This window comes from Apus apus, chromosome 5, assembly GCF_020740795.1.
Source record: "Apus apus isolate bApuApu2 chromosome 5, bApuApu2.pri.cur, whole genome shotgun sequence".
Classification (NCBI taxonomy): domain Eukaryota; kingdom Metazoa; phylum Chordata; class Aves; order Apodiformes; family Apodidae; genus Apus; species Apus apus.
The window spans coordinates 10,246,316-10,272,410 of NC_067286.1; the positions used below are offsets into that span (position 1 = coordinate 10,246,316).

At 38.5% G+C, this 26,095-nt stretch overlaps 1 protein-coding gene across 5 annotated transcripts in view; it reads left to right on the forward strand.

Annotated features, from left to right (window-relative positions):
* The window catches only part of GALNT18 (polypeptide N-acetylgalactosaminyltransferase 18), a 225,616-nt gene that overhangs the window by 89,326 nt on the left and 110,195 nt on the right, over positions 1-26,095 (forward strand). For all 5 annotated transcript variants that reach the window (XM_051621793.1, XM_051621794.1, XM_051621796.1 and 2 more), the window contains one exon: positions 21,777-21,969. In XM_051621793.1, coding sequence (XP_051477753.1) covers positions 21,777-21,969 — 193 coding nt within the window. The remainder of the gene's footprint in view (positions 1-21,776; positions 21,970-26,095) is intronic.

The following is a 26,095-nucleotide window of genomic DNA, read 5'->3' on the forward strand; positions in this document are numbered from 1 at the left end:
TGTGGTAGCTCTGCTTTGCTGGTTAGCATGTTGGTGGGAATGTAATGAAAGCACGATGTTGTCTTGCTTTCACCTGTCCTATGCCTTTACCACTCCCGACATTGGCACCAGTGTATTCTAAGGTATCTTAAGAGATACCCAAATATTTAAGGTTAAGCTGCGATTACTTTTATTAATAGAAAATGCAAGTTCAGAAGAAGTTTTCCAGAACATGGCTTTTCTGAAGGGTTGGAAATTGTGTGGATGTGTGAGTGCTACCAGAAGAAAATACCTTTAATAAGAACTTCCTCTAAGCCTATTGAATGTATTTAAATTAGGTGGGTGGTTTTTTTCCCCTAAAAACATGGAAAAAAGAGTTCTTTTTATGAGACAAGTTTTACCTTTGGTCAAAAGTCTGTCTTTGCTCCAGTTGCAACACTTGTGCTTTATTGTAAAGCTGCAAGTCTTCTTCTCATCAGTAGTATTCAAAGAAAGATTATGTTAGTAAAATGGTTTGTTTACTAAAGCGTTGTTCTATGACTATATAAGTAACATCTCACTTTAGGTAAGTCATTTGTACATTCACTATTTTAGTTTGAAAAACAACATTAAGTGTTCAAAGTAAATGTCTAAACCAGATTCCCAAAACATAGTCTAAGAGAAAACAGTGTAAAAATTTAAATTAAGACAGTTTTGGAGACTGCATAAATATGCTTTGACCCTGGAATCTTCCTTTTTGGAGAGGGAGAATGTAAATCCCCTGGAGTTTTTTCATTACCCTGAACCCTTGAATTTTGTTTAAAAAGCAGTTTAAAAAGTGAATGTTTCTATATTACACAATTTGTGCGAATAAATTTTGTGTCTTTTCAGTTCCAATTTTTTAAAATGGTCTAGCATTATAAGAAGAAATCATTACACTTTTAGTAGTCTTTTTGAGATGAAGATTTTTCCTTTTGTCAGTAAAGGAAAAAAAATATCAGATATTAGGAAAGTGCAGCATATATGGAAAATATATGTACTGGGCAGTGTCTTGAGAATAAATGCTAGTATTTCTATTTAAATAGATTTTGTTAAAGTAAGTGAAAAGAACTGTTCTTCAGGAGTTCTTTCAGGTTCAAAGTCTACTTTTTCCAGTGTCCAGTTGTTTGTCAAAGAAATGAAAGAGGTGTAACTCAGTTAACTATTTGAAATACTAGCATTTAAACTCAAATACTGTAAAATCAAAAGATGTGCAGGTATGTTTGACCCAAGCAGGAGTATGGGACCTGTGGAGTCCTGAGATATTTTCATATGTTGTCCATGCAGAAGGTCAGAGAGCGAGCAACTCAAAGAGACTGGAGAGGGACTTTTTGCAAGGGCGTGTAGGGTAATGACTTTAAACAGGAAGAGGGGAGGTTTAGGTTAGACATTAGGAAGAAATTCTTTACTGCGAGAGTGGTGAGACACTGGCACAGTTTGCCCAGGGAAGTTGTGGATGCCCCCTCCCCTGGAAGTTTTCAAGGCCAGGTTGGATGGGGCTTTGAGTGGGAGGTGCCCCTGCCCATGCAGGGGCACTGGAACTAGATGAGCTTTGAGGTCCCTTCCAACCCAAACCATTCCATGACTTTCTATGCAAGATGGTGCTCCTGCAAGCAGCTGGTGCTATTTGGTCTGCCAGCTTTGATGATGTCACTTTCAGGGAAAGGGATTTGCAGATCATTATTAGACCATGTTAGGTGCACAGATGCTTTACATCCCCCATAGCAAGAAAAATATAAAAGGGGAATAGGAAAAGAGAGAGGTAAAGCAGGCTGTCTAATAAAGCAAAGAAGTGCACATTTTTTAGGTGTAGAAGATATAATTTAAATAAAGGGTTTTGCCTGAACAAAATTGAGTGCAGTATATTTAAACTTGAAAATGAGCATTTTTGATTCTTGACATGCTGTATGATGAGTTCAGTTGCGAATCGATACCTTCTTGGTAACAATTTAACATTTGTTGTTCATAGAACCAGTCAGGCTGTAAAGCAACGAATATCTGAGTCCATGTGACTCTTTATAGGGAAGACAGCTCTCTTGAAATAATAAACATTCCTCACAATCCAAACTTCAGAGCTTAGAAAATGCAGTTAATCTCCTTACACACAAAACAAATCCACTGTTATGAGTTAAGGAAGTGAAATTATAGTAAACATCTGCTCCTTGTCATCCAGAGAGTGTGAAAGGCAGGTGGCTTGGAAAAGTGAAATCAACGTCTTCTGTATTAACTTCTTGTGGGACAGGGACAAGAAGTAATTGAAGATTGTTGGTGGTGCAAACTGTCTGCTGATGCAGAGGAATTAGTGAAAAATGGCTGCTCTTTGCATCTTTTCTGATGAGGGGAAAGGGGATTTTTACTGTTTTTAGGGGCATTTTAGTGGTGGCTGGTACTGGGTGGCTCAGAAGTGTAGCTTTATTTTAATACTCCTGCAAGGCAGGGGAAGCAGTGCTACCTCTGTTTTACAGTGGCAAGATGAGATCCACGGGGAGAACTTTCTGGCTTTTCTCTAATTGCTCAAGTATACAAAGATGATTAAGGAATTCTTTTAGGCAGAAAATTAAATCTTCTTTTTCCTTTTCCACTGTTGAAGAATACTATGAGCAGCAACAGAAGAAAATTACCTTTAGTGTAAGTTCCCAGGTCAGCCTCTACAGGAGACTGCGGGATGTGCTTGTAGTTGTGGACAGCATGGCTCTTAAGTTTCAACATTTTCTCCTTTTCCTTCTGGTTTGAAGCAACAGGCTATCTTGGGTATAGCTCTTTGTGTTGAAGGCCAGGCACTTTTTTTTTTTAAGTGGAGCTGTTTTGGTATCTAAGTAACTTACCCAGTATTATGCCACTTTGCACACTCTGTGTGCCCATTGGTTGTTATTTTTCACAGCAGTTTAGAAGCAGGCCAAAGTCAGAAGGTAGAGATGTCAGGAGGACAAATGAAAAATACCCAAGAATGCATCATGAACACAAATAGTCCTCCTTATGAAAACCGTGTAAAATTAGACTTGAGAGCGTATGGGAAAATAACAGTGGCAAATCTTCTGTTGCCTGTAGGTGAAACTGAGGACTTGAAAAGTGGAAATCTGGTGTTTGGAGTTCTGTTTCTGAGAGCATTAGGGAACTGGAGAATTAGGTGGTAGATGAGCCAAAAAAGTGGTTATGGAAAAAGAGACATCTGTTCCTCCACAACTTGTGAGTTCTTTGGCAGGAAAGTACATAAACAAGCAAGTGTTATCAGAGCAAAAATGTCTGAAGGGACAGAACCTTCTGTAACAACATTCAGTGGAGAAGAAACCATACAAGATTGTGCTCAGTTCTCTGATTCTGATTAAACTACTATCATGTAAATTATATGAGATGAGAAAGGTCTCATCAGTATTTCCTTGCATGTATTTTCAAACACCTGCACTGGCACAGGAACAGCTGCAGAGAGAGGCTAGTAACAGTAAGAAGCACTACTTTGCTGAACCTCTTAGCAGGCCGCTATTCTGGAATTCGTGAAGTTAGTGTAGGAGTTATCTTGGTATCAGTTCTACTTTTCAGTGGTGGTTGGGTAAACACTGGCAAGCTTACTGGCCCTGGGTAGCATACCAAAAACTTGCTATCTTGGAGGGTATAAGTTCTTAGAAGAGGTACATACTTTTCTGGTATATTACCTTAAAAGACAAAAGGGATCACAGAATCACAGAATCTTAGGGGTTGGAAGGGACCTCGACAGATCATCTAGTCCAACCCCCCTGCCAGAGCAGGGTCACCTAGAGCACATCACACAGGAATGTGTCCAGATGGGTTTTGAATGTCTACAGCGAAGGAGACTCCACGACCTCTCTGGGCAGCCTGTTCCAGTGCTCTGTCACTCTCACAGTAAAGAAGTTTTTTCTGATATTTACATGGAACCTCCTATGTTCCAGTTTGCACCCATTGCCCCTTGTCCTATCACTAGACATCACTGCAAAAGCCTGGCTCCATCGTCCTGACTCTCCCCCTTAACATATTTGTAAACTTTGATGAGGTCGCCCCTCAGTCTCCTCTTTTCCAAGCTAAAGAGACCCAGCTCCCTCAGCCTTTCCTCATAAGGGAGATGTTCCACTCCCTTCATCACCTTTGTGGCTCTGCACTGGACTCTTTCAAGCAGTTCCCTGTCCTTCTTGAACTGAGGGGCCCAGAACTGGACACAATATTCCTGATGCGGCCTCACCAAGGCAGAATAGAGGGGGAGGAGAACCTCTCTTGACCTACTAACCACACCCTTTCTGATACACCCCAGGATGCCATTGGTCTTCTTGGCTACAAGGGCACATTGCTGGATCATGGCCATTGTCCTGTCCACCAGGACCCCCAGGTCCGTTTCTCCTACGCTGCTCTCCAGCAGGTCAGCCCCCAACCTGTACTGGTACATGGGGTTGTTCTTCCCCAGATGCAAGACTCTACACTTGCCCTTGTTGCATTTCAGATTTCTTCCTGCCCAACTCTCCAGCCTGTCCAGGTCTCACTGAATAGCACCACAGCCTTCTGGTATGTCATCCACTCCTCCCAGTTTAGTGTCATCAGCAAGGGATCCTTAAGTTAAATCTTCAACTCCCTTGTGCACCTGCTGACCTCTTTCAGACAATGACCCTTGACTAAACATCAGTACAAGGCAGAAAAACAACCTTGGTATGAATTTTGATCTCAAGATCACACTGAGAATGTCCGAGTCAGCAAAATAGGGAGGTGGATTCTGTGTGCATGTTTTAGTCAGATGGAAAGAGAAGCAGATTCATTGCCAGCCAGCCTGACTCTTCTCATGGAGAAGGCCGTTCCTCCTCAGGCTTACTGAATTGCTCTTCACCAGTGACACAGGGAAACAGTGTGGGGGGCTTCTTTAGTAAACTTCCAGCTAAGTTTTGGAGATGATGATGAAGACTAACTCAATGAGCTTTAGTTCTCCTGCCAGGGAAATTACCTTCTGCTTTCTGATGGGTTTCAATTTCTCTCATAATTATTTCTTTTTCCGAGATTGAACTTTGAAAACAACTCAGAGAAAATAAAACATTGGATTAAAATAGCCCAGATTCCATTTTCCAGGCAAGAGATTTAATTCTCTGTGATCACCTTGAGCAAGGATTTGTTTACAGAATTCCTGGCATCTTCACTGATTTTTGTCAATCTATGTCAAATGTGTTTAAGCCTCAAAGTATTAAAGGACAGCTTTTCTCCAGGAGTGAAGATTAATAGGAATCAGACTGTTAAGCATCTTCATTTGCTGATAGAGAAAATTACTTCCACTCTTTGTGCAGAAGGTCTTTGGTTTATTGATGAATAGCTTTTTCCAAAGTAACATCAGCTCCTCTCAGGTCTTCAGAGCTGGCTGCTTCTGGAATTTCTTCCTTTACTGCTACTTTGCAGCTAACACCCTAACTCTTGGTACAATGATTTGTTCGTTCTTTTATTTTTCAAATAGAGCTTAATTAGCCCATCCTGACCTAGTGTCTCATCAGTAATTAACTTGCAAGAACTGCAGATTTCAAACACCTGCTGGGCAGGTGGAGCAAACAGAAAAAACAGTGTTTCACTGTGGACATAACCTCAGGATTAATGAAATCTATTACTATGTGTAACAATTCCTAAAAGTATTATATAAATGAAAAACTAAATGTCTTGCAATTCTCTGGCATTTTATCAGAGAATATTCTTCTGCTGTCTGTCCTAACAGTTTCTGCTAAAAGTAATGATAATAAATTGAATAATAATAAAGTCTCTGGTTGTCTATTAAAGGTATTACACAAAAGTGGTGGAAGTCTGTTTTCATTACCTTTTTTTTTTTTTAGGCATTTTGCTGATGTTTGCTAACACTCCTGGATAATTTCAGAACAACTAGGATTAGTAACCATCTGTCTGGGATTATATATAGACGAGATATCTGCTAAATGTACCCATTTCAAAAACTCCCTGTGTTTAATGCACAAGGCTGTAGGATTCCAGTCCGAATCTGCTGTTTTACAGTGGATTACAAGCATCAGTAGAAAAGAGTTCTGTTCAATTACCTGAAATCTAACTGTGGTGTCCTTTGGCAGCTTTTTAAATTTAAGCTTCTGTCCATTTTAATATAGCTGAGAATTACCCTATAACAAACTATTTTAAATGCTCTTCTAGGTCTTCATCTGGTCCAAATCAGTAGCAGCACTCATGCTGTCATTTATTTAAGCAGCTTTGTCATGGGTCCCAGGGTGGCTCTGATGTACATTGAAATCACTTTACACAGGAGAAAGAAGCAAACCTGAATGTTTTGTATCCTGCAGAGATGCTCTTAGTGTATATTGGGTAAAGAGGAAGACCTTTTTCCCAATTTATTCTAGAGGTTACTGTTTTAAAGAGAACAAGTAGGCAGGAATGTTGGGAGCTGTGAAAAAACATGCTTGCAGCAGGAAGCATGTGAGTCATTGTGGGAGACAGGATTCAAGGCAAGGCTCTCTGCCCTTCACATTTTCTCTTGTCTGCTTGAGTGGCTTCACAAATTCATGTGTTGACATCTGAGTGTCATTTGGGTCCCACTGAAGGGTGTGAGTGTGGTAAGGTCATTAAGTGCCTAGAATTTACGCCAATTCACAGTCACTATTAGTAACATCTTTCCAGACTATTTTCTGTTGTCTTTTTAGTTCTGGAAAACACAAGAAAATAAGAAATATGATGAGGTTTATCAAAGCACTCAAAAGACTTCCGAGAGAAGCATCAACATGAAAGTAAAAATGCATTTACTGCTGTGTGCAATCTTCTCTTTAAAGCGTAGTGGAAACATGATTAATTTCAATTACTGTAACCAGAAAGAAGTCGCATTCCTTCAAAAACATGTCCAGCTGGGATTTTTGTCAGTGTTTCTACAGTAGGTAGGTTTGGACCATATTAGTGATAAGCCTACCTTGAAGAACAGGCTTTCTGTGGCTATCATGGTAGCATAGTATTTCATGGTAACTCAGGAAGATTGTTTTTGGAGGTGCTGTGCAATGGCCACAGTACTCCTTTGCCTGGGCTCAAATTGGGGTTCAACACTGGTGAGCACTGTTGAAGGACGGGAGCAATTCTTACAAAAGAGTCTTGATTTTCATCTTAGACAAAAGAGAGAATTCTGTTGTATTTCCCTTCAGGATATATGATACACAGGGTTATTAGGAGGAAGTAGAAAATTTTTGCATAATTTCAAGGTATATGCCCAGGAAGGAAATTGTGGGATTACCAGAACCTAGTGTAGGTTCTGTGGGATGAGAATAGGAAGAAAATGTGGGATGAGAAAAGGAAGAAAACAGACATGCCTAAGTTTTGACAAATTACAGTGTTGTTTCATGTCGGAGGAAAGGTAAAACCCTTAAATTTCAGAAGATGTTACTACTTATGTACTTGTGTGTGGATTTAGCACATCTATGAGAGGTTAGCTTGTGAATTTCAGCCCCTTTCAACCACATTTCTTACACTTGAATTCAGAGTGGATCTACTGGGAAATCTATAGTCCTGTGATGAGAAATTAGTAACTAAGCTGCCCATTGTATCTTGCATAATGAATTGAATTTTCCTTTATTATTGATTAATTTCTTTTTTTTGGCAGCCATTTCAGTTTTTCTTGGCTTCCTCATGTTTTTCTCTTGCTTTTTATTTCAGTTTTAAAACTGAATTTCTGACTGTAAGTTTGATTTGTTCTCTAATCTAGCTGCTGGGAATTTTTTTGTTGTTGTTAAAATTCTGATGTGGCTGTCATTATGTTAAAAATAAAACAGCAAATCAAAAATAACCAACCACCGCCACGTCTTTAATTTCTAGTGTAGATGACAGTGGAATTTGTAATTTTGCAGCAATCAGCACCTGTTTAAGAAGCTCTCTGTATATTCTAAGCTTCTAGATTTCTTTCAACAGTAATGATCATGTCACTGCACCTTTTTTCCCCCCCATAATGATCATCCTTGGCTTCATAACTCCCTGATCCATAAAACTGCACAATAGCTCTTCTGAGGAATCAACCTGATGTGTTGTAAAGAGCAGAGTAAAATAGATGCAATTTTGTTTTTTCATACTGCTCAACAAATACTAAATTGAGCCTTGCTGTTTTGCAGGTTTTACTAGCTTTATGCTTTATTTTTCAAAGAGGGACCCAATTGTGGAGACAAAGATAGGGCTTTTAAAATCTGTGTATTCCTTTCATCTGAAAATCTTGGATGTCGAGTGACACTCAGTGTCCAATTTTTGCTTTGTGTAATTAACATAATAAGTCTATGGGCATCGTATACTTGGGGGAGTACTGAGTTCATCTTTTTCCTCTTGTCTTGAGGAGTAACTGTGCTTTTGGGGTTTTCCACTCTAGTTCTTTCTTCTTTACAGTCCAATATTTAGAGGAGTCTCAAGATCTTGACAATGGAGAACAGTGGGGAGATACCCTCTTCTATAGTTTATTTTTTTGTATATGTTTATCAAAGTTTGGAAATATTTGTGTAAACTCAACAAAAATTACAATCTTGTTAATGGAGCAGAACCTATAAAGCCAGCTTCCATTTTTCACATGAGTGAAGCAGAGGAAGAGTGGAGTTAATGCAGCTTCAAATAAAAATGTTTTTTAAAGTTGAAAAGGAAATGCATAATGGTGTATGTTTTAAAGCCATTTTATCTGCAGTTCTTAAAATAACACAGAAAAGAAAAAAAACCTCAAGTAGTAGATATTTATCAGAGTTCCTAGTTGTAGGATAGACAATGCAGACAGCTGAAAACAGTAAAGAAAAAGTATTTTCTGTGTATAATCTAGAAGATCCTCTTTGCTTTCTCTTGACTCAGACTGCTGGTTGTCTGTCTTACCCCTTAGCATGTTTTTTACTTACTATCGTTTTTCAAAGCTAAGTTGAATGTAAGTATAATTTTACAGCCTTTACCAAGTACTTATTAAACCTGCTGGCTTTGATTGCATTTAATTTACTTTTTTATACTATTTCAAAAGGAAAAAATGACATTTTGACAGTCTCATTTTATTGTTACTATTAACATTAGTACAAATAATCTACTTGATATCAAGGAGATGTTGGGATAGTGATTTTACTTCCTATAGTTCATGTTTTTCTGCAAAGAGGAGAAGCTATGTTACGCTTGGGTTTCTTTTCCTATTGCAGTGTAGTTTGCAAATCTTTAACATGCACTTGGTCCCTACTGCTGCATCTGTGTATGTCTAGGGCATTCAGCATGCAAAGAGTAATGGCAAATAGGGTTACAGGCTGCTTTTACAGAAGTGCATGTCGTCTCTTCTTCAAAACTGTCCTGTTGTTCAGTTTTCTTCAGGTTTCATTTAAAACTGAAGCTCATCTCTGTCTCTTGGGGTAGCTAAGGAATAATCTTGGAAGTGTGAACTAGCTAAAAGCATGTACAATTACATCAGCAAGTGTTTGAAAAGTACTTTTCAAAGAGGAGCCCTGTCAAGTGCACACATGCTTCCCAAGCTGGCTGTTTACTGAGATGCCAGTGATACTCTTTGATGGAAGTGGTGGAACAGCTTATAACGTTTATGGTAATGTTGAAAGCACTTATGGAAAGTGAAAGGGTTATCTTGAGTTGGGGAGCTGCTGCTCTCTGACATTTCTGTGTTTGTGAAGAAAGGGCCAAAGCAAAATTCTTCAGAGGACTGAATGGATATTGGTTAGGGAGAACGTATCTGAGGAAACTCAGTGCAGCCTGGTAGGCAGAGAAATCTCATTTTATATGATCACTGAAAGAGCCTATTTTTGGTGCTCTGAGTTGGGTGAGGGCAGAAGAGGGTAAATTTGTTTTGTCATGTGGACTTTACTTTTTGTGTGACAAGTCAGTTTTGTATAAAAGTAAAAGCTGTATGTATGACTAATTAGTGTCACAGCCTCACAGCTCTTGGCAAAACAAAGTTTTCAAAATAGTTAAGTCTTTTACTTTTTACTTCAGGTGACATAGATTCGGGTGTATGCTATAAAATACACTGAGCTTTTAAATCTTCTCAGCTGCACGGATGCAAACTCCACTAATCCCAAAATAAAATGTGGTCTGCTATTGATTAAATGCAGATGAGATTTCCTTTTTGGTAAGTACATCAGCAGATGCCTAAATTTAGGAACACATGCAGTTACAATCAGTGGTATATTCTGAATCTTATCTCCTTTCCTGTATGGGAACTCACTGTGCCATGTCTTTGAGGTGTCTCTGACCCTAAGCCTAACTGTTGAACCTGGTTTATTCTGTTCTCTTTGCAGTCTACTCTCTATATGTAGATTTTATGGATTGCACATTTGTACCCTTCAAACTTGCTTTGTAAACTTGCTAAGATCTGAGGAATGCTAGTGCCTAGTAATAGGAGGATGTAATGAAGAAGTATTTTTGTTATTTAGTAACTGCTGGGAGAAATTGGTTGGGTGCTAGTGGGGATGAGGAGACTGGAAGTCAGGCTGGAACAGCTGCTTCTCTCCCTGCCCACTCAGTCCTTGGAGTCCCACTGGAGTGTCCATGGGCTTGCTACTGCTTCTCCTCCTCCTCTTGAAAAGCCATTGTTGTTCTTCTCCTTTCTCTCAGATAATCTCTCTCTGTTCACACTTTTGGCTTGCTGGGAAGAGGAGGAGGGAAGAAGAGGCCAGGATGGGGTCTGGTCAGGAAGCTAGAGGAGAGTTTTGAGCAGCAGCAATAACTTATTTGCCTGTCACCATGCAACGGGCCATAGGTGGAGAAAGTAATTTCTTTCCTTTTGAATAGGTGAAGTAGATGGTCTGTCACCCCAGACAGCTGTCCACTCTGTTTATGATTTAAGCTGTCTCTAAACCATGCTAATTAACAAAAAAACCCATAAAACCCAAAAGTTATTAGTTTGTCATCTGAAGGTTATGTTAGTTCTAAATACAAAATAAGCTGCATTTTAAAACAACCTTTACACTTACAAGCATTCTACCAGTAACAATTAAATTCCCTATTGGTAAAATGGAATACTTGTGTTTGGTTAAACAGAAGTTTTACCATGTGTAAGAACAGAACAAAGCAAGCTGTGAAAACATGAAGTGGTTTTCAGTGCCAGTTGCAGGAGAACTTTTGGCATGGAGAGTTTTTGTTAATGCTGGAATTTGCTCAGGGCATTACCTGACCAAACATGTCAGCTCCTCAACAAAGAATAAAAGAAGGTACAGATTTTAATGGGCATGGGAATGGAAGTTCTAAATAATATAGCAGGCCTCAACATTGACCATTCAACCCAGAAAAAATAGTCATATATCTTAAATGTGAAGAATCTACAGGATCTGCATGTCACCTTTGAAAGATTTTTAGAAAGCTCTGCATCTGATGCTTGCTCATCCTACAGTGGTCAGTGATGACATTTCCATTGTCTTCTGTGACGGTGGCAATTGCAGAGGAGTAATGATGTAAAAACCCTGCCTCAGGACTGTATGAGAGATGCTCTTTCATTCAGTGTCAAAAATGGTCTGCGCTTTGAGCAAAAATCTTTAAAGCTTTAATCCAAAGACTAGTGCTTAGTTACTGGTCTTAACCCGGAATGTTTGATTAATCCTATTTGACTCCAGTTTGAAACCAAGATAAATCTCTGAATTAAAAATAAAACAAACAACAACAAAAAAACCCACAAAAAAATCCCAACAAGCCAAAGTTCCACAATAGTTCAGTTGTTTTACATCCATTTACAAATTAAAAAATGCTTGTAAATGCAGTAGAGTAATTGCATAATGCTAGGTCTTCCTTAAGTTATCTCCTGTGTTTCCATTTATTTCCTCTATAGTAATAAGCACGTGAGGAAAATCCTGTTTAGACATTCAGCTTTGTTACTGAGCATCAAGTAGAAGCAGCCTCTAGTTCTGGCATCTCCCTTCTTCTTATATGCAAAATAGTCTCTTATCTGGGAATTTGTATTGTCTTCCACTCTTGCCTGGAAAAAATATGTAACCAGCTTACCTAATGACAAGCTGTGAGGCAAGCATGAGGTTGTACACATGGAATTTTTTTGTTGAAGTCCACCTGAAGGTGCCAAAGTCAGTGGAACTTCCTGTGTGTGAAGTTACTGGACATTTGGCTGTTCTGTAAAATTAGGATTTAATTTGTACATTCTTTTGTTGTTGTTGTTTTTACAGTGATCATTGGAATGAAGTTAGATGGGAGTTTTGCAAAATATTATCTCCACTAACTAACTAGTGGCCATTACATGAGATAGCATGTTATTTGGTCCGAGACAGGAAGCATGTTAAGCCAGTGCCTTAACTCACAAAACAGCAGATAACAGAAATTATGAGCTTAAAATGGTTTAGCTCTTCAGTTGACAATCTAATTTAATCAGCGTTGCAGGGTGGTTTATTCCTGCTAACTAGAACCATGACTTGGAAGGAGACTATCAAGCTGCTTATCTGAAAAATTAGATTGGTAATTGTGCCCATCTCGTTCATCTTCAGTTGCAGGTACTGCTACCAGTTCATGGCAGTTGCACTGCAGTTTATAATATTAAGATCTATGTAACACAAACAGAATAGAAGGTCACCAAATTAATTTTCAGTCAGTTTTTAATGGATTTTTATTTTATCATTGGACTGTTATTAAAAAAATTCTTGCATGTTTCCTACAGTTTGTGTAAGTTAGTGCTTTAAGAACCAATTTTTTTTAAATGAGAAAAGTAGTTTTGCAGTTCAAAATTTATTTCTTGTAAGTAGTCCTTTAAGGGGCAGTCAATAAATAATTCTTCTGACCACCTTCTATCTTGAAGGCCTGCAATTAAGCAATTATGTGTTACTTTAAATGAATCTATGCTTTTAAAAATCTAGCTTCCAAGTATGAGGATTGCAGAGAGGTATTGATTTGAACAATCTTAAAAATGTGTTTTAGAAATTCTGAAGATTTGAAACGCGGTGCTTAGTCTTCAATATCCTTATAGTGTATTTTTTTAAGATCAGCCTTTTACCCATTTGAGAAGACAAAAATAGGTCTCTGTCAAAATATTAGTGTCAAGGGATACAGAAATTCTTCAAAGTGCATTATTGTTACCTGTCAGAGACCTCTATGTCTTCATTTGATTAATATTATCAGAGGAAATTGATTGTAGTTGGGAATACATATTTCCTTTTACAGTCTCTTCCAGTAAAAGTTAAAAACTTTTACCCTAGTTTCATGTTGTCCAGGCTTCTAGTAACTTTGTTAACTTTGCGAGAATGATGCATGGACCTGTCTAGCCTGATCCATGGCACAGTTGTGGCTAGAGTGGAATTTAAGAAGTTAGTAGTGAGAAGATATCTAGTAGAAACAACAATGACCAGGATTTTAGTGTTTTCAGATCAGATCTAATGTATACAGGAAAAAAAGATTGATCCCTTACCAAGATTTTGTTCCTATAAAATCTAGTTTGCATGCAGTCACACAATACAGTTTAGCATTTGCTTGATGACAATAATTATATTTTATCTCCTATATGTTTTCTTACCCTTAGGAAATAGCCACTTTAATAGAATTTGCTGATTAATTAGCAATTTGTAAGTTTACTGCTTGCAGTTTTGAGAGCTGTTTAGCAAGTTCTGAATAAAAACTTCAGATTTCTCTTCAAAGACAAATTTCCCTGTTTCTTGCACTGCCCTCTAGCGCTAGGCATGTTTTGAGAGTCATCTTCACACCTTTCTCCAGTCCAAAGTAACGTGTGTGTAATGACTCTTTAGGAGCTATTAGGTTATCCAGGTCTGCCTAGGCAGGAAAGATCCAACTTCTCTACATGAATGTCTGCCCTTTTTTTGGCGGAACATACTCTCAAATATATTCTGTAGAAGAGGCAGAGTTTTGTACAAATGAGACAAACATCCTGTTGTCAAACCCCAAAATCTGCCTATGTTTCCAGGCTGACATCTCCACTGATCAACAATCAAATAGAAATAAGTTCAGGACACACAGCCCAGGTAAGTAGAAGGTCTTGCAGTATTCTGTACCATTGATGTGCAGCCTTGTGGGACCAATGGCTTTTTGTATGTTTCCTCCTTGGGAGGAGCATTTGGATCTGTTATATTTGCAAGTGCCTGGATCCTGAGCAAAGTGAAGTTGAATCTTAGGTGACTCTCTAGCAGAAGTAAGCTGCCTTCTGGCATTTTCATGAGTTGGATCATCACTGCAATGACTCACATTCAGTTGCTGCTTGAAAATCAAACTTGTCATACCCAGGCTGTCCATTTGCTGTGTAAGAACTTGAACTGCTGTCATTGGCTTTCAGTAAGTATGTTAGCCTCCCTTCTTCAGTCTCTTGCAATATATTAACTTGTTCCATTATTTCAGATCTGAGAAGACTTGATAATATGAGCTTCTTAATTTGAAGATTTAATGGATCTTCTAATCATCAAAGATCTAATATACCCTAATACTTCTGATAAGAAGTCCCTGATGTGAATTGACTATTCAGTAAATTATTAAGAATGTGTGGCACAATTAACTTAAGCCCTTTATGAGCATGTATTTGAGAAATAGTTAGCTCCTCACAGTTCTGTCTAGTATACAGTTAATGGGAAAGTGTAGGTAATATAAATACAGGAGACAATGCTGGGGAAATCCGTGGTAGCCCTGCCCTGGGGAGCCATGCAGGCTCAATGTGGAGTGTCCCTGTGCAGTGTGGCTTCTGGGGAGACCCAGCCAGGTCTGTCCCAGGCTTCCCAAGGATGCAGGGTTCCAGGTCCAGCCAGTTGTGTCCCAGGCTTCCTGAGGACACAGGGTTCCAGGTTGGCCTGTTTAGTCAAAAATGAAAGAGAAAAAAAAACCACAGAGCACTTCAGTGTGAGTGTGAATCTGAAATTCCCTGTTTCTCTGCTCTGTCCAGTATTGATTCTAACTATGGAGTAAGTAGGAATATGTAAAGACTGGATATTGAGTTGAATCCTCACAGGGTGATTGTGTGTTTGGTATATAGTTTGGATCAGATTTTTTTCTTAAGATTAGGGCTTTGCTGCTCTTCTTACTCTGTTAAGGCAGACTCTGACAGACTCTGTCAGTCTCTGTGGGGAACCCTGGCAACTTCAGTATGAATTGTTGAGCTGTAAGTAGTGGTAGCAGAAGGTAAACCCACTTTTCTGTTTTTTCTTAGGTCCAATTCCATTAAAGTCAGTTCTTTGGGAACAAAACTAGATTCTGACAAGGGGAATTAACATAACTTGGATATTCAAAACAGTAAAATTCACTTTTCAGCACAAGAGCAATATTAATTTTGACACCTCATCAGCAGTATTGTGATTTTTTGGGGGGATGAGAGAGTACATAAAATAACCTTTCTGAAGGATGGTTTGTCACTGCTACTGTAACTTTAGATTTTTGTCTTCTGAATATACTTTTCTCCATGGCTGATGGAGTGTTGCATCCTGGTGAGCTGCTTCTGCATTTGCTTGTCAGTGTGTTTTATCATGCTGTGCAAACAAGGAGGTAATGTTTTCATTTCAGAAGTTCATTTGTCTGACAGAGGATTTATAGCAGCGTCATCGTTTATAGCGAGATCAGCCTTCCAAGCAGGAATTGTCAGACTGTAATTATTAAGGATGCTGATAACATGTTTGCATTAATTACGACAGACTTTGAAAGTGGGATCTTCCTCTGTGTATCTTCTTGTGTGACAAAATTTAAGTGAATTTTCATAATTATAAAAACTATATCAAGGCTCTGTGACCAATGCAAGTCTAGGATTTTTACCTGTCACTTAAAATAGCTTTTGGAGAGTCTGTAGAGGGTATAGGTTAGCTAACAGATGAAGGGCACATGTAGAGGAAAAGGAGGAAAGGATCCTTCTTTCCATAGAAAGCTGAAATGCTACTGCCTGCAGAAGTCCAATATAGATGTTTTGAGTGCTGGGAGCCAGAGTCTGAGGCTGTTAGGCCTATAAAAAAGTCAGTACTTAAAATCCTGAAACCATTCCCAAATTGCCAGCAGAGACAATGGAACACACATAAAGTTGTGAGCTCCTTCATGCTTGTCTAAAGAAACTGAAGGCTGAGGTTGTGTGAGAAAGTCTGTTTCTTCACTTTCTTCAAACTATAGTACTCTTTCATAAAAGCATTTATAAGTTTATGCTAACTTCCCCAAAATCTGGCTGCTGAACATCAAAGAGAGAGGTTTGTCTTGAGGCTTGTCTTGTCTTTAATGATAGTCTACTTAGATTTGCATCATGAGTCCACCTTGTAAGGCAAGGCAGGGTTACTGCATTACCTCTACTTGTTGCATGCTCCTTCCTTTCCAGGCTGGTAAATTCAGGTGTCAAGCACGGCAGAACTCAGAAGAGCATATGATCAAAACCTTTCTGCCTACGTCCTGGTATAATTTCTAACTCACTTTTCAATCGTGAGCAACCTGTTACTTGCTAGCATGTGTAGTTCTGCTCAATTGTTGATGCCTTCTGCATGTTTTTAGATGACATAGGGGATGATTTTGCAGATAGGATATTTTTTTCTCATTTACTGTCTATACCTCCTTGTTACTGGCACTTTCTGAAATCAGCATATAAGTTTGCACTGCAGATTTTATAATAGTTTCTGTTACCATGAAAGGTATATTCACAATGGTAAAATTTGGATATGAAATGCTGCTGCTTTTGTGAGCAGAGCTGCAGTCAAATGAAGGGTAGAACCTAAAGCAAATCTTATGGACTAGTAACAACCAACATATCTGAATCTGTCTATGCAACTATTTTTGCAGCCTTTTTAATGGCTTGAGGCTTTATCTTATCTGTAAACCCATTCATGGTGACCTTTCTTAGGAAGAAAAGTTGAAATCTGAATGAAGCTGAAAAAAAATGAGTATTAATGAGCTAGAAAGGTTTTTATGGAGATAAAACTAATGATGCCAGTGTGCTTTTCTGGTGAAGCTGGCTATTTTGTTAGTCGTGTCATTCTCAGCAGTGTTGGTTGGAAGAGAGTTTCCTTTTGGAAGTATGCAATATACATGTGAGTTTTTTACAAAATTTAGTGTGCAGAAACATATTTATTTAGTTACCACAGTGTAACTAGATTACCAGAATTTCCCAGTAGTCATGTCTGCTGCCATTTTATGCTGTATATTTTGATCTGGTTTCCTTACTTCAAGGCCTTGTACTACTATTTGTAGAAATGGTTAATAGCTAAGGAGGCTCTTCTTATGTCATGAAATTTCAAGGAGAGACTGGCATGAGAAATAATAAAAACTACCACAAGAGAGTCTATTTAGAATCACTGGTGAATGAACTGGAGAGAATTTATGCAATGTACAAATTAGAAAAATAAATAAGAAAAAATAAAAGAGAGGAAAAAAATGTATTACTGGTAGCAGCTGATGGTCCAAATTAAGCAGCACAGAGGAGAATAAATCACGTGCAATGTACTGACCTGTGAAGTGCTGAACTCCTACTGTTCATGGCTGTCTTTGTGACCTCTTCTGTAAACCAAGTAGTTGTTAACTGCAGATGCATGCTGGAAGAGGGGACAACTGGTTCATTTTGAAGCTTAAAGGCTTCCATAAATGGATCTTGTCACAGTACAAAGGGCCACAGTGCCAATTACAGATTTAGATGCTTCATTGCTTTAAAAAAATGTTCCTTATGGATGCTTTAGTATCATTGTGCCTTAGGTACCACTGAAATTAGATTAAATATGGTGATATTCCTTACCCATTTAATCTTCTAAATGCCATCTGTTAATGCTATTACATGAGTTCATAGTTTAGGCCATTGGAAACCTGATGCAACCAATGATATTCTCATGGTCTTCCTTAAATCTGGAGAAGGAAATGTGAATGTTCAGGATCAGCACTTGCATGGCAGATAATGCAAGAACACAACTGCTTCTCTGCAGCTCCTTACTACTAATAAGGGATAGAAGTTTTGTTTGTTTCCTGCTTGGCTGTACACCCTCTGAAGAAAGCAAGCAATTTATTGCCAATTAATGCAAACATTTAATTACCAACTTGGGTATTAGGAAACATGGGACACCTCCTACTCTCCTGACCTTGGCCTTCTCTCATTTCCTTATTTCCTCTGTTGTTCTCTTTGCAGCTCCCTTGTTCCCTCTTCATTGTCATTTTCTGCTCTAAAATATTTTTTCACAGAAGTGCCACCAGTTTTGTTGATGGGCTCAGCTTTGGTCAGCAGGGAGTCTGTTGGGGAAGTGGCTTTGTCTGGCATAGGGCAGCACCTGACCTTCTCCCACAGAGGTCACTCCTGCATTCCCTCTGCTACCCAAACCTTGCTATTTGTACCTAATTCATTCAAGCTTTAATTACTAATAAAATAATCTTCTATTACTAGGAGAGAATTAGTTTCATGTCATGTACAGTCTGAATTTCAGTGGTGTCTTCTGATTTGATGTCTCTTGAGTTATTCTATAAAATGAGCAATAGAAAGAGGAGAGTGAGTTTCCATCTTGGAAGCTGCAGTCAGTTAGAGCAGATGAAGCAATAGATTTTATAATAATATTAATTGCATAACTAGTAAGCATGGTGCAGAAAGTATGAGCTAAAGACATGGTGGTGCTTATGGAAAACAAGGTGTGAGGTTTTCTGACTCAGAGTAAGCAATGTGTGACCCATTCTGATGCTGTGACTAGCCAGCCTTTCGGAAGGAGACTTCCTCAGTCCACAGGTACAACCAGCTGATCTTTGTGTGCTTTATCTCTCATATTAATTGATTTAATGGCAAAGTGTTGGTCTGCTAAGAGTTAATACTGACTTCACATCTGTGTACAGTGCTGCACTTCACATGTTGTGAGAAGTTAATGTGGAGAAGACCCTGTGTTACCATTTGCAGCAGGTTACCACTGCATTAAGGTTTCTTCCCACAGGAAAAAATGGAACTGATCTTCCCTTTTTAGTAATAACTAGCAGATGACTGTGCCTACCTTAGTATAGCTTCAGGCAATACTACTTTCTGGCTCACCTTTGAGCCTTAGCTTACCATGATCATTCTGCAGTTGTAGAAGCAAGTGGGAAGAAAAGCTGACTGTGAGACCAGGCATCAAATACTCTGATTGACTAGTTGAAAGGCAGCTGATGGTCTTATAATGATTGTTTTTGTTTCTTGTGAGACTGCCTGAATAGTCACTTCCCCCAAGGATTTTCAGTCAAATAAAGAGAAAAAAGACTTAGTCATCAGAGATGTGTGCTTAATTGCATTTATTGGAAATTTAATTGAAACTTCTTGCTAATGTTTTTTTCCTGTAGAACAGTGTATTGAAATACCATGTTTGCTTAGTATGCAAAAAAATGGCTGCATTTGGCAAGTGGTTTATTAGAGCTTGTAAAATAAATTCACAGATTGTGTAAAATCTTAGTTTTTGCAGATAGAACCTGGATTACTGAGTGCTTTTTCATCCAGTAAACAGTGAGAGATTAAAGTCACTTTCAGAAATTCTCCTGCCCACAAAATAATTAGATAAAATTCAATAGATGCCTGTGTGATTGTGATTCTGTGAAAGTGGTGGTTTCTGGGAGGACTCTTCAACCATGGAAAATTATCCCTGAAACTGCCCATAGTTATAAATACATATGCATGCACGATTCTTACCATGAGTTTTCTTTTTATTCAGATGTCTTCATGGAGTTCTGTTTGCATGTGGGTGGATCCTATGTCAGTCTTCTGACATAAGTTTTATATTTATTATTACACTTAAAACATTCAGGGGGAGTGTGCTTGATTTGGAGAAGTCCAGATTTATGTAATACACAACAGGTTGAGCGAATATTTGCACAGTTTTGTTGATTATCATGAATCTACATGTTCTCAAAAAGTGCCAAGCAACATTAATTTCTACTGACCAGGATCAGGAACATACTTGATATAAATATCTCTTATGCTGTGAAGGTGATCCGTGAGATTCTTTGTGTAAATTTAAGTAGTTTTTTTGGAGATCACATAGTTGTCAAACATCAGATAGAGGTACTTGTGACTTTCCCCGTTGCTGTGACTTTTGAAGTGGTATTTAAAATCTATTCTGCCTTTCTCAAGACCTTCTAAAATGATCTGCTCTTATCTGCCTGTTGAGGGCCTCATCCGCTCAGTCTTCCTCATCAGGTGGGCCATAGTACCCCCTATAATTTTACCTTCTCCTGTCTTCCTTTTAATCCTCATCCTTAAGCTCTTGGTCAGCTCTCATCCATCCCCAAGTGGAACTCCATGGACTCAAGCTGGTCACTGATATAAAGGGTGACACCCCCTCTTCTCCCCTGCCTGTCCTTCTTAAAGATCTTGTATCCAAGAACTGGAGCCAATTGCAGGATTCAGACTGGAAGGCAGTACTTGAAGAAGTGAAAAAACATTACAATTTACAGAGGCTGGAATGTAATGCAGGGAAGCAAGTGTCGTTAGTTTCCTGTCAGTATTGTCAGAGGAAAAAGGAAAACGTCTTGAGCAAATCAAAGAACTTAATCTTCTCAATTTGTGTTTTTGCATCTTGGGTTCTTTTTAGTAAGAGATCAAAGTATGTGCTTCCTGGCATTTTCTGGGAGTTGCAATTCTGATGGTATATAGTAGTACTATATAAACTGTTCTCTTTAGGTATTTCCATGCAGCTAGCTTAGGCCAGCCATAGCTCTGTAGGTGACTCTGTGAGTACTGAGGAGGACTTTGAACTGTTGGAAATTTCTACTATTGGACACATTTGAAAACTTTGCTTTTATTTTTGTAAGTTTTTGTATAACCAGGCAGTTGTGGTTTTTGAGTACAGCTCTTCAGAAGTGAGAAGGTTTTATTTAGCTGATTAGTTGTTAATGGCTATGGAGGCTATTCATAAATAATTAGGACTTCCAGGAAATGAAGACTTTTTTCTTTGTGAGTCACTAGTTTATTATGACAAATTGGGGTCAGATAAGGTATTCGATCTTTGTTTAGTAGTGCACTATATATTGTAAAGTGTTTACAGAGAGAGAGGGTTCTCTAGGATAGATTGTGTGGTCTTCTAAGACTGAAGAGCTGGTTGAAGGGGTGAGACAATGCTGATACAGAGGGCCTTGCAAGTCCCCTTGGACAGACTTCTTGAGCAACTAAATATGGAGAATGAATGCTGTGATTTCATTGTACTGTAACTCTTCTTAAATTACAGGTATATCTTTTCCCCTCTCCTCTACTTGTTCAGCACCTGGAGATAAGACCTTGTGGAACAAAAGGATTTGATAATGACACAAATATTACACAGTGATAATAGCAGTAGCAACATTGCATACATCTAAGCATGGACTACAAATTCAAATAGGTTGGATTGATAGATTGGACCATAAAATTATTGTATTACTGAAACTGGTTTGCTATTTCAATATGAATGCCTAGTGCAGTTATTCTTTTCTCTTCTGTTGAATGTGTAGTTTCAAATAACTTGTTTTACACACAGACTTCAGCAGTCATGTTTTGTGTTCTGTACAAATTCTCTGTTCTCTTCCTTTGTCTTTTGTTTTCCCCTTCAAAACAAATATTTTTCTAGCAAGATAATTCAGGCGGAAATTAAGTAGCTCATTTTTGTATATAAAACTAAAATAATATTCTTCTTGTCTGATAAGAATCCTTTTGACATTTAATTAATTTAGACTTATCAGTCACAGCCTTTAGTCTGATTGTGATGCAAAAGAATTGTTTTTAACTAACTGTATTTTCAGTATTAAATTTTGAGCCTTAGGTATTAATAGTTACACTGCCACAAGAGGTTTGTGAGGGCATGTTACGTGAAGACTTAGAGGCTGCTGTAAGCTGGCAGTGTGTGCTGTTCTTTGTGATGTTCTTCAAATTATGCTTTTTAATGTAACGTTCCCTAGAGGCAGTTGGAATGAGAGTCTAAAATGGTTTATTTTTTTCTGTTTGTCTTTTGTAGAAGCTCCACCAAAATTGGAAGAAAATCCTGCTGAAGCGTTCACTGACTCGTCTCTCTTTGCTCACTGGGGCCAGGATCTCAGTCCTGAAAACAGACGTATTGCACTTAAACAATTCCAGTACTACGGCTACAACGCTTACCTGAGCGATCGCTTGCCGCTGGACAGGCCACTGCCTGACCTTAGGCCTCACGGGTGAGTGCTGCAACTCCACCTCCGTGTTGTGGGTGCTGAGCTGTAGAGTCTGTTAGCTCTTCTCCACTTGGAAGTCTTGGGTTGTGTGGTCATATAGAATGTAGTTAACATACAATGGCCAGGATGTGTAGTTTCTATCAAATATATGAAGGTTGAAAGTTTCAAATATCTCCTGAAGCACCAGAGCGCCCAAATTAAGTCCTATTAAAATCCCACTAAGTACCCATTTACAGTTTCCCAAGATCCTTTGAAACCTTAATCTCACCTACAATTTACATTAGATAGCAAGTATTTACTGCTAAAAGAATAACCTTTTAATGTTAAATTCCCATTTAATTACAAGGAAGATAGGAAGAAAATAAGAACTGCTTTTTTTAAAAAAAAAAACGGAACTGTCTGATAAAGATCAATAAGGTGAAACTATTGAGCTTTAGTGGTGAAAAATGCACCTTACTCAAGTAGTGCCTACCAGCTGAAAGTCCACAGGGCCTCTGTCGCTGGGCTGTTCTCTGCTGGGAAGTGTGCACATCAGAGAGGGTAAATACATCCACTGTTGTTCCACAAGGGCTCGGTGAGATGGATGGGGCCAAGGCAGTGAACAGCCTTCCTTGTTTTGCATTTGAGGCATGTTCTGGCCACACCATTCACTGAGACAGTAAATACTCGACTTTTTTTCAAACTTAGTAATACATCTGATCCTTTGATGAGATAGCAGCTCTGGGGATCTGGAAATGGGTGGAGGGAAAACTGTTTTTTTGCAGCTCATTAAAAAAAATGAAATTGTTAAAATAAACATCATGGGTACTCAGGGAATTGAACCAGTAATCAAGATATGAAAGGCTTCTCAGTTCCTTGCCAATTCCAAAAGCAATCCAGATGTGTTCTTATTCACTTTAATCGAATGTTTTAATTACTAAAGTAATAAGCAGTACTTTTTACCCTATATTAAGTTGCCTGGTATTAATGAAAAGATGGGGACACCATTCCAGGCAAGAGTTTAGCAATTTTAAATATTAATATATGTCACATTTTAGAAATACTTATGTTGTGGATTTGCCAAAATAATGACTTTAAGGAAATCGAGGTCCATACAATTTTATTTGTGTTTTGGCTAAATTAGTTTACCACAGTGTGTAGAGACAATGGTCTGTTACTTTTAACTGTAAACTAATTTAAAGGAAAAATAAATCTTCTGTAACTAATGAGATCCATGACAGAAATGTCTCTATTCTTATATCTCTTTTAAAATTACTTTCCTGAATGACTTAAATATAAATTTTTTATAACTATGGATTTTAAAAATTAAAAAGACAAGGAAAATGGATGTGACTCTAGCTGAAAGAAATAAATTAGAGTTGGGATTTAAAAAGAAACTCCAGTCAGAAACGAATCATGATCCTAATTCCTCTGAATTTTTTAATGCTTATTTAACTATCTACCAGAAATATATTAGACATTACAGTATGTTTATGTATGCATGCATACAAAATAATGTCTTAGTAGTGTTAGGTCAGGAAGATTTTTACTTTTCCACTCACCCTTTGTCATGGTTCAGGAGCAAGTAATCTGACACTGAAACGTGGTAAATTCTAATACTGAGGTAAATGAAGAGTGTTGCTGGGTAGTCTGTACACTGTTTGCTGTATATACAGCACCTCACAGAGTACAAACCTACAGGGTAATCTGACAATCATGTTGCTGAAAAAAGATTTCCCACTCGTGATATGCAAATTCTCATTTGAGAGCACATGCATGGTGATAGTGTGTGTGTGTGGAAATCTACCCTGCAAGAGTATGTTTTCTGCTATAATGATGAATTTTCAAGTTTTGTAGCACCTATTTTTAAGGCCCATTGCATTAATCACTTCCAGAGTCTTTATAAATGTACTCTAAATTATCCATGGGCAGATACTAGGCTCAAGCAGCATAGCATGAAAGCCAAGGACAGCTTCATCTGAAGAGAGCACACAGCAAGGGGCATGGAGGCCGAGTTAATCAACTTTGCTGGGCCTGTGCTGGTATTTCTGTTCTGACTAGAAATGCACAAAAGCATGGATATGACAGAGGTACCACAATAGCCTTAGACAAGAGTTAGCCTAGGCCTAACCAAGCTCATTAGCTTGGATTTAGCAGTGGTTCTGCAAGAGTCAGCATGACATTGGAGTCCCAGCAAAGGCTTGTGGGCAGGTAGTTAAAGGAACAGTGTTCATATAGATCTTTCTGGGGTTAGTTGTCTTCTATCATATGAAGAAGAGGAAGTTGGAAAGACAACAGAAAAGTGGGCTCCATCTTTGCAGTGCTTAGTAGACTGTGTTGTTGAGTAGTGCTTCTATTGTCTCTCCCAAGGCCTCAATTTATTTTCTTCTGCTGAAATTGGGTGCTCTGCTGTTTTCCACCATTATGTGCATCTGTTAGCCCGTAACATGCACATTGCAGACCAACAAATAACTACTGGCTATAATAAGCTTGGAAGCATTGAGGAAGGCAATGTTACCCTTACTGTGTGTAGGAACAGGATAATAGTTCTGTTTTAGTTATAATTCTGTCGTGCTCATTACGTTAAGTAGGGCATGCTGTACCCACAAAGCTTGTCTTGAGTGAAATGTTGAACAAGCTCGCACAAACAGACATTATTAAAACTGACGTTGTTTAGGGATCCCAAAGCTGTGTACTAAATCTCCTTTCGAGTGGATGCACTTAGGACTCTATTTCATTGGCTTGCAGATTTTTTCTTGCCTGACCCAGTGTGCTGAAGCACGTATGCGAAAGAGAGAAAACATTCTTGTTTCTTTATATGATGGGAGAGTGTCAGTGGTAATGGAAAAGAAGGGTGGAGCAGGACCCTAGCAGAGGGACTGTTTTGCAGTTTTGCTCCTGCACAGACTTTATGATATAAAGGAGCTGGCCACTAGGCATAAAGCAACTTTTTTCAATCAGTGTAACTGCAGTCAGCCAAACTTCTTTTGCATTGGTAAAAGTACTGTTGGTATGAAGAAGCAAAGACAAGAGGAGTTGGAGGGGAAAAGAAGCATTTACAAACAGATGATTTTTCTTCTTTGGAGATTGCTAAATAGTATGGTATAGCAATTAGAAAAATGCAGGGAAAGTCCTGTTTCCTGTGCAGAGAAAGACTTTGGCCTTTTTGTAAGTACTTCTTGTTTCAAACAGTTCACCAGTCCCGGACTGTATTACTTTGAGGCTCAATTCAGCAACGGATAATGGTGGAAGTCTTGCAGAGCAGCAGAATTAGGTTTGTGGTAAAGTGGACACAAACAGAACAAGTGTGAAATCCACTGACTGCAAACGTGACTATGAGTGAGAAGAAATTGGATGAGGAGAGTGATGTGTTTTAGGACAAACCTGTTTATGTGTGTACATTGGTCCAAAATGTTCATCTGTGTTGTGGTGGTATATGCTGCCCTGGATGTAAGACATCTGACTTTATAAATCTGTAGGTTTTCCTTTATTAAAACTGATATAAGAAAAACTTGTGATCTCATATTATGAGGTTCAGGCTGGGCATTTGCATGTTAGCTCTGGTTCTCCTTAAAAGCCAGTGCCTACAGACTTGCATTCCATAGGCATTTGCTTCCACATGTGTCTGTGAAGCAGTTCTGTTTTGCTGAGCTTATGTTAGTGAAGGATATGGCTCCATATTCATTTCTGACTGAGTTCTTTCTACTCATGAAAGATAGCATAAATATTGCATGTTGCATTTGATGTTTCAAAGAAATCCCTTCAAAAGCGTAAGAGTTTGGCACTTTACCTATCGTATTGTTTTGGACAAAAGTCCTAAAATTACCAAATTATTCAGCATTCTTGTTAAATACATTATTTATTTTTGTCATATTTACACTCTCTTTTACTCATCTCTCTTCTCTGGATTCTTTTCCTTGTCTCACTTTTGCCTGCCTTCAAACTGAGTGATAGCTGTGGTGTGTGCTGCCTGAGTGGCCACCCTCTGTGATTCTGATCTGTGCTTCACTTTGTCCTGTCTGAAAGCAACTCCTCAAATGGCTGCTCTAGAAATATTTAGTATCTCTTATCAGCGTTATAAAATAAGCTGCAGTCTCTAAGCTGCTATAATAGCTGAAGTTAATAATGATGTACACTTCTTGGTTTGATG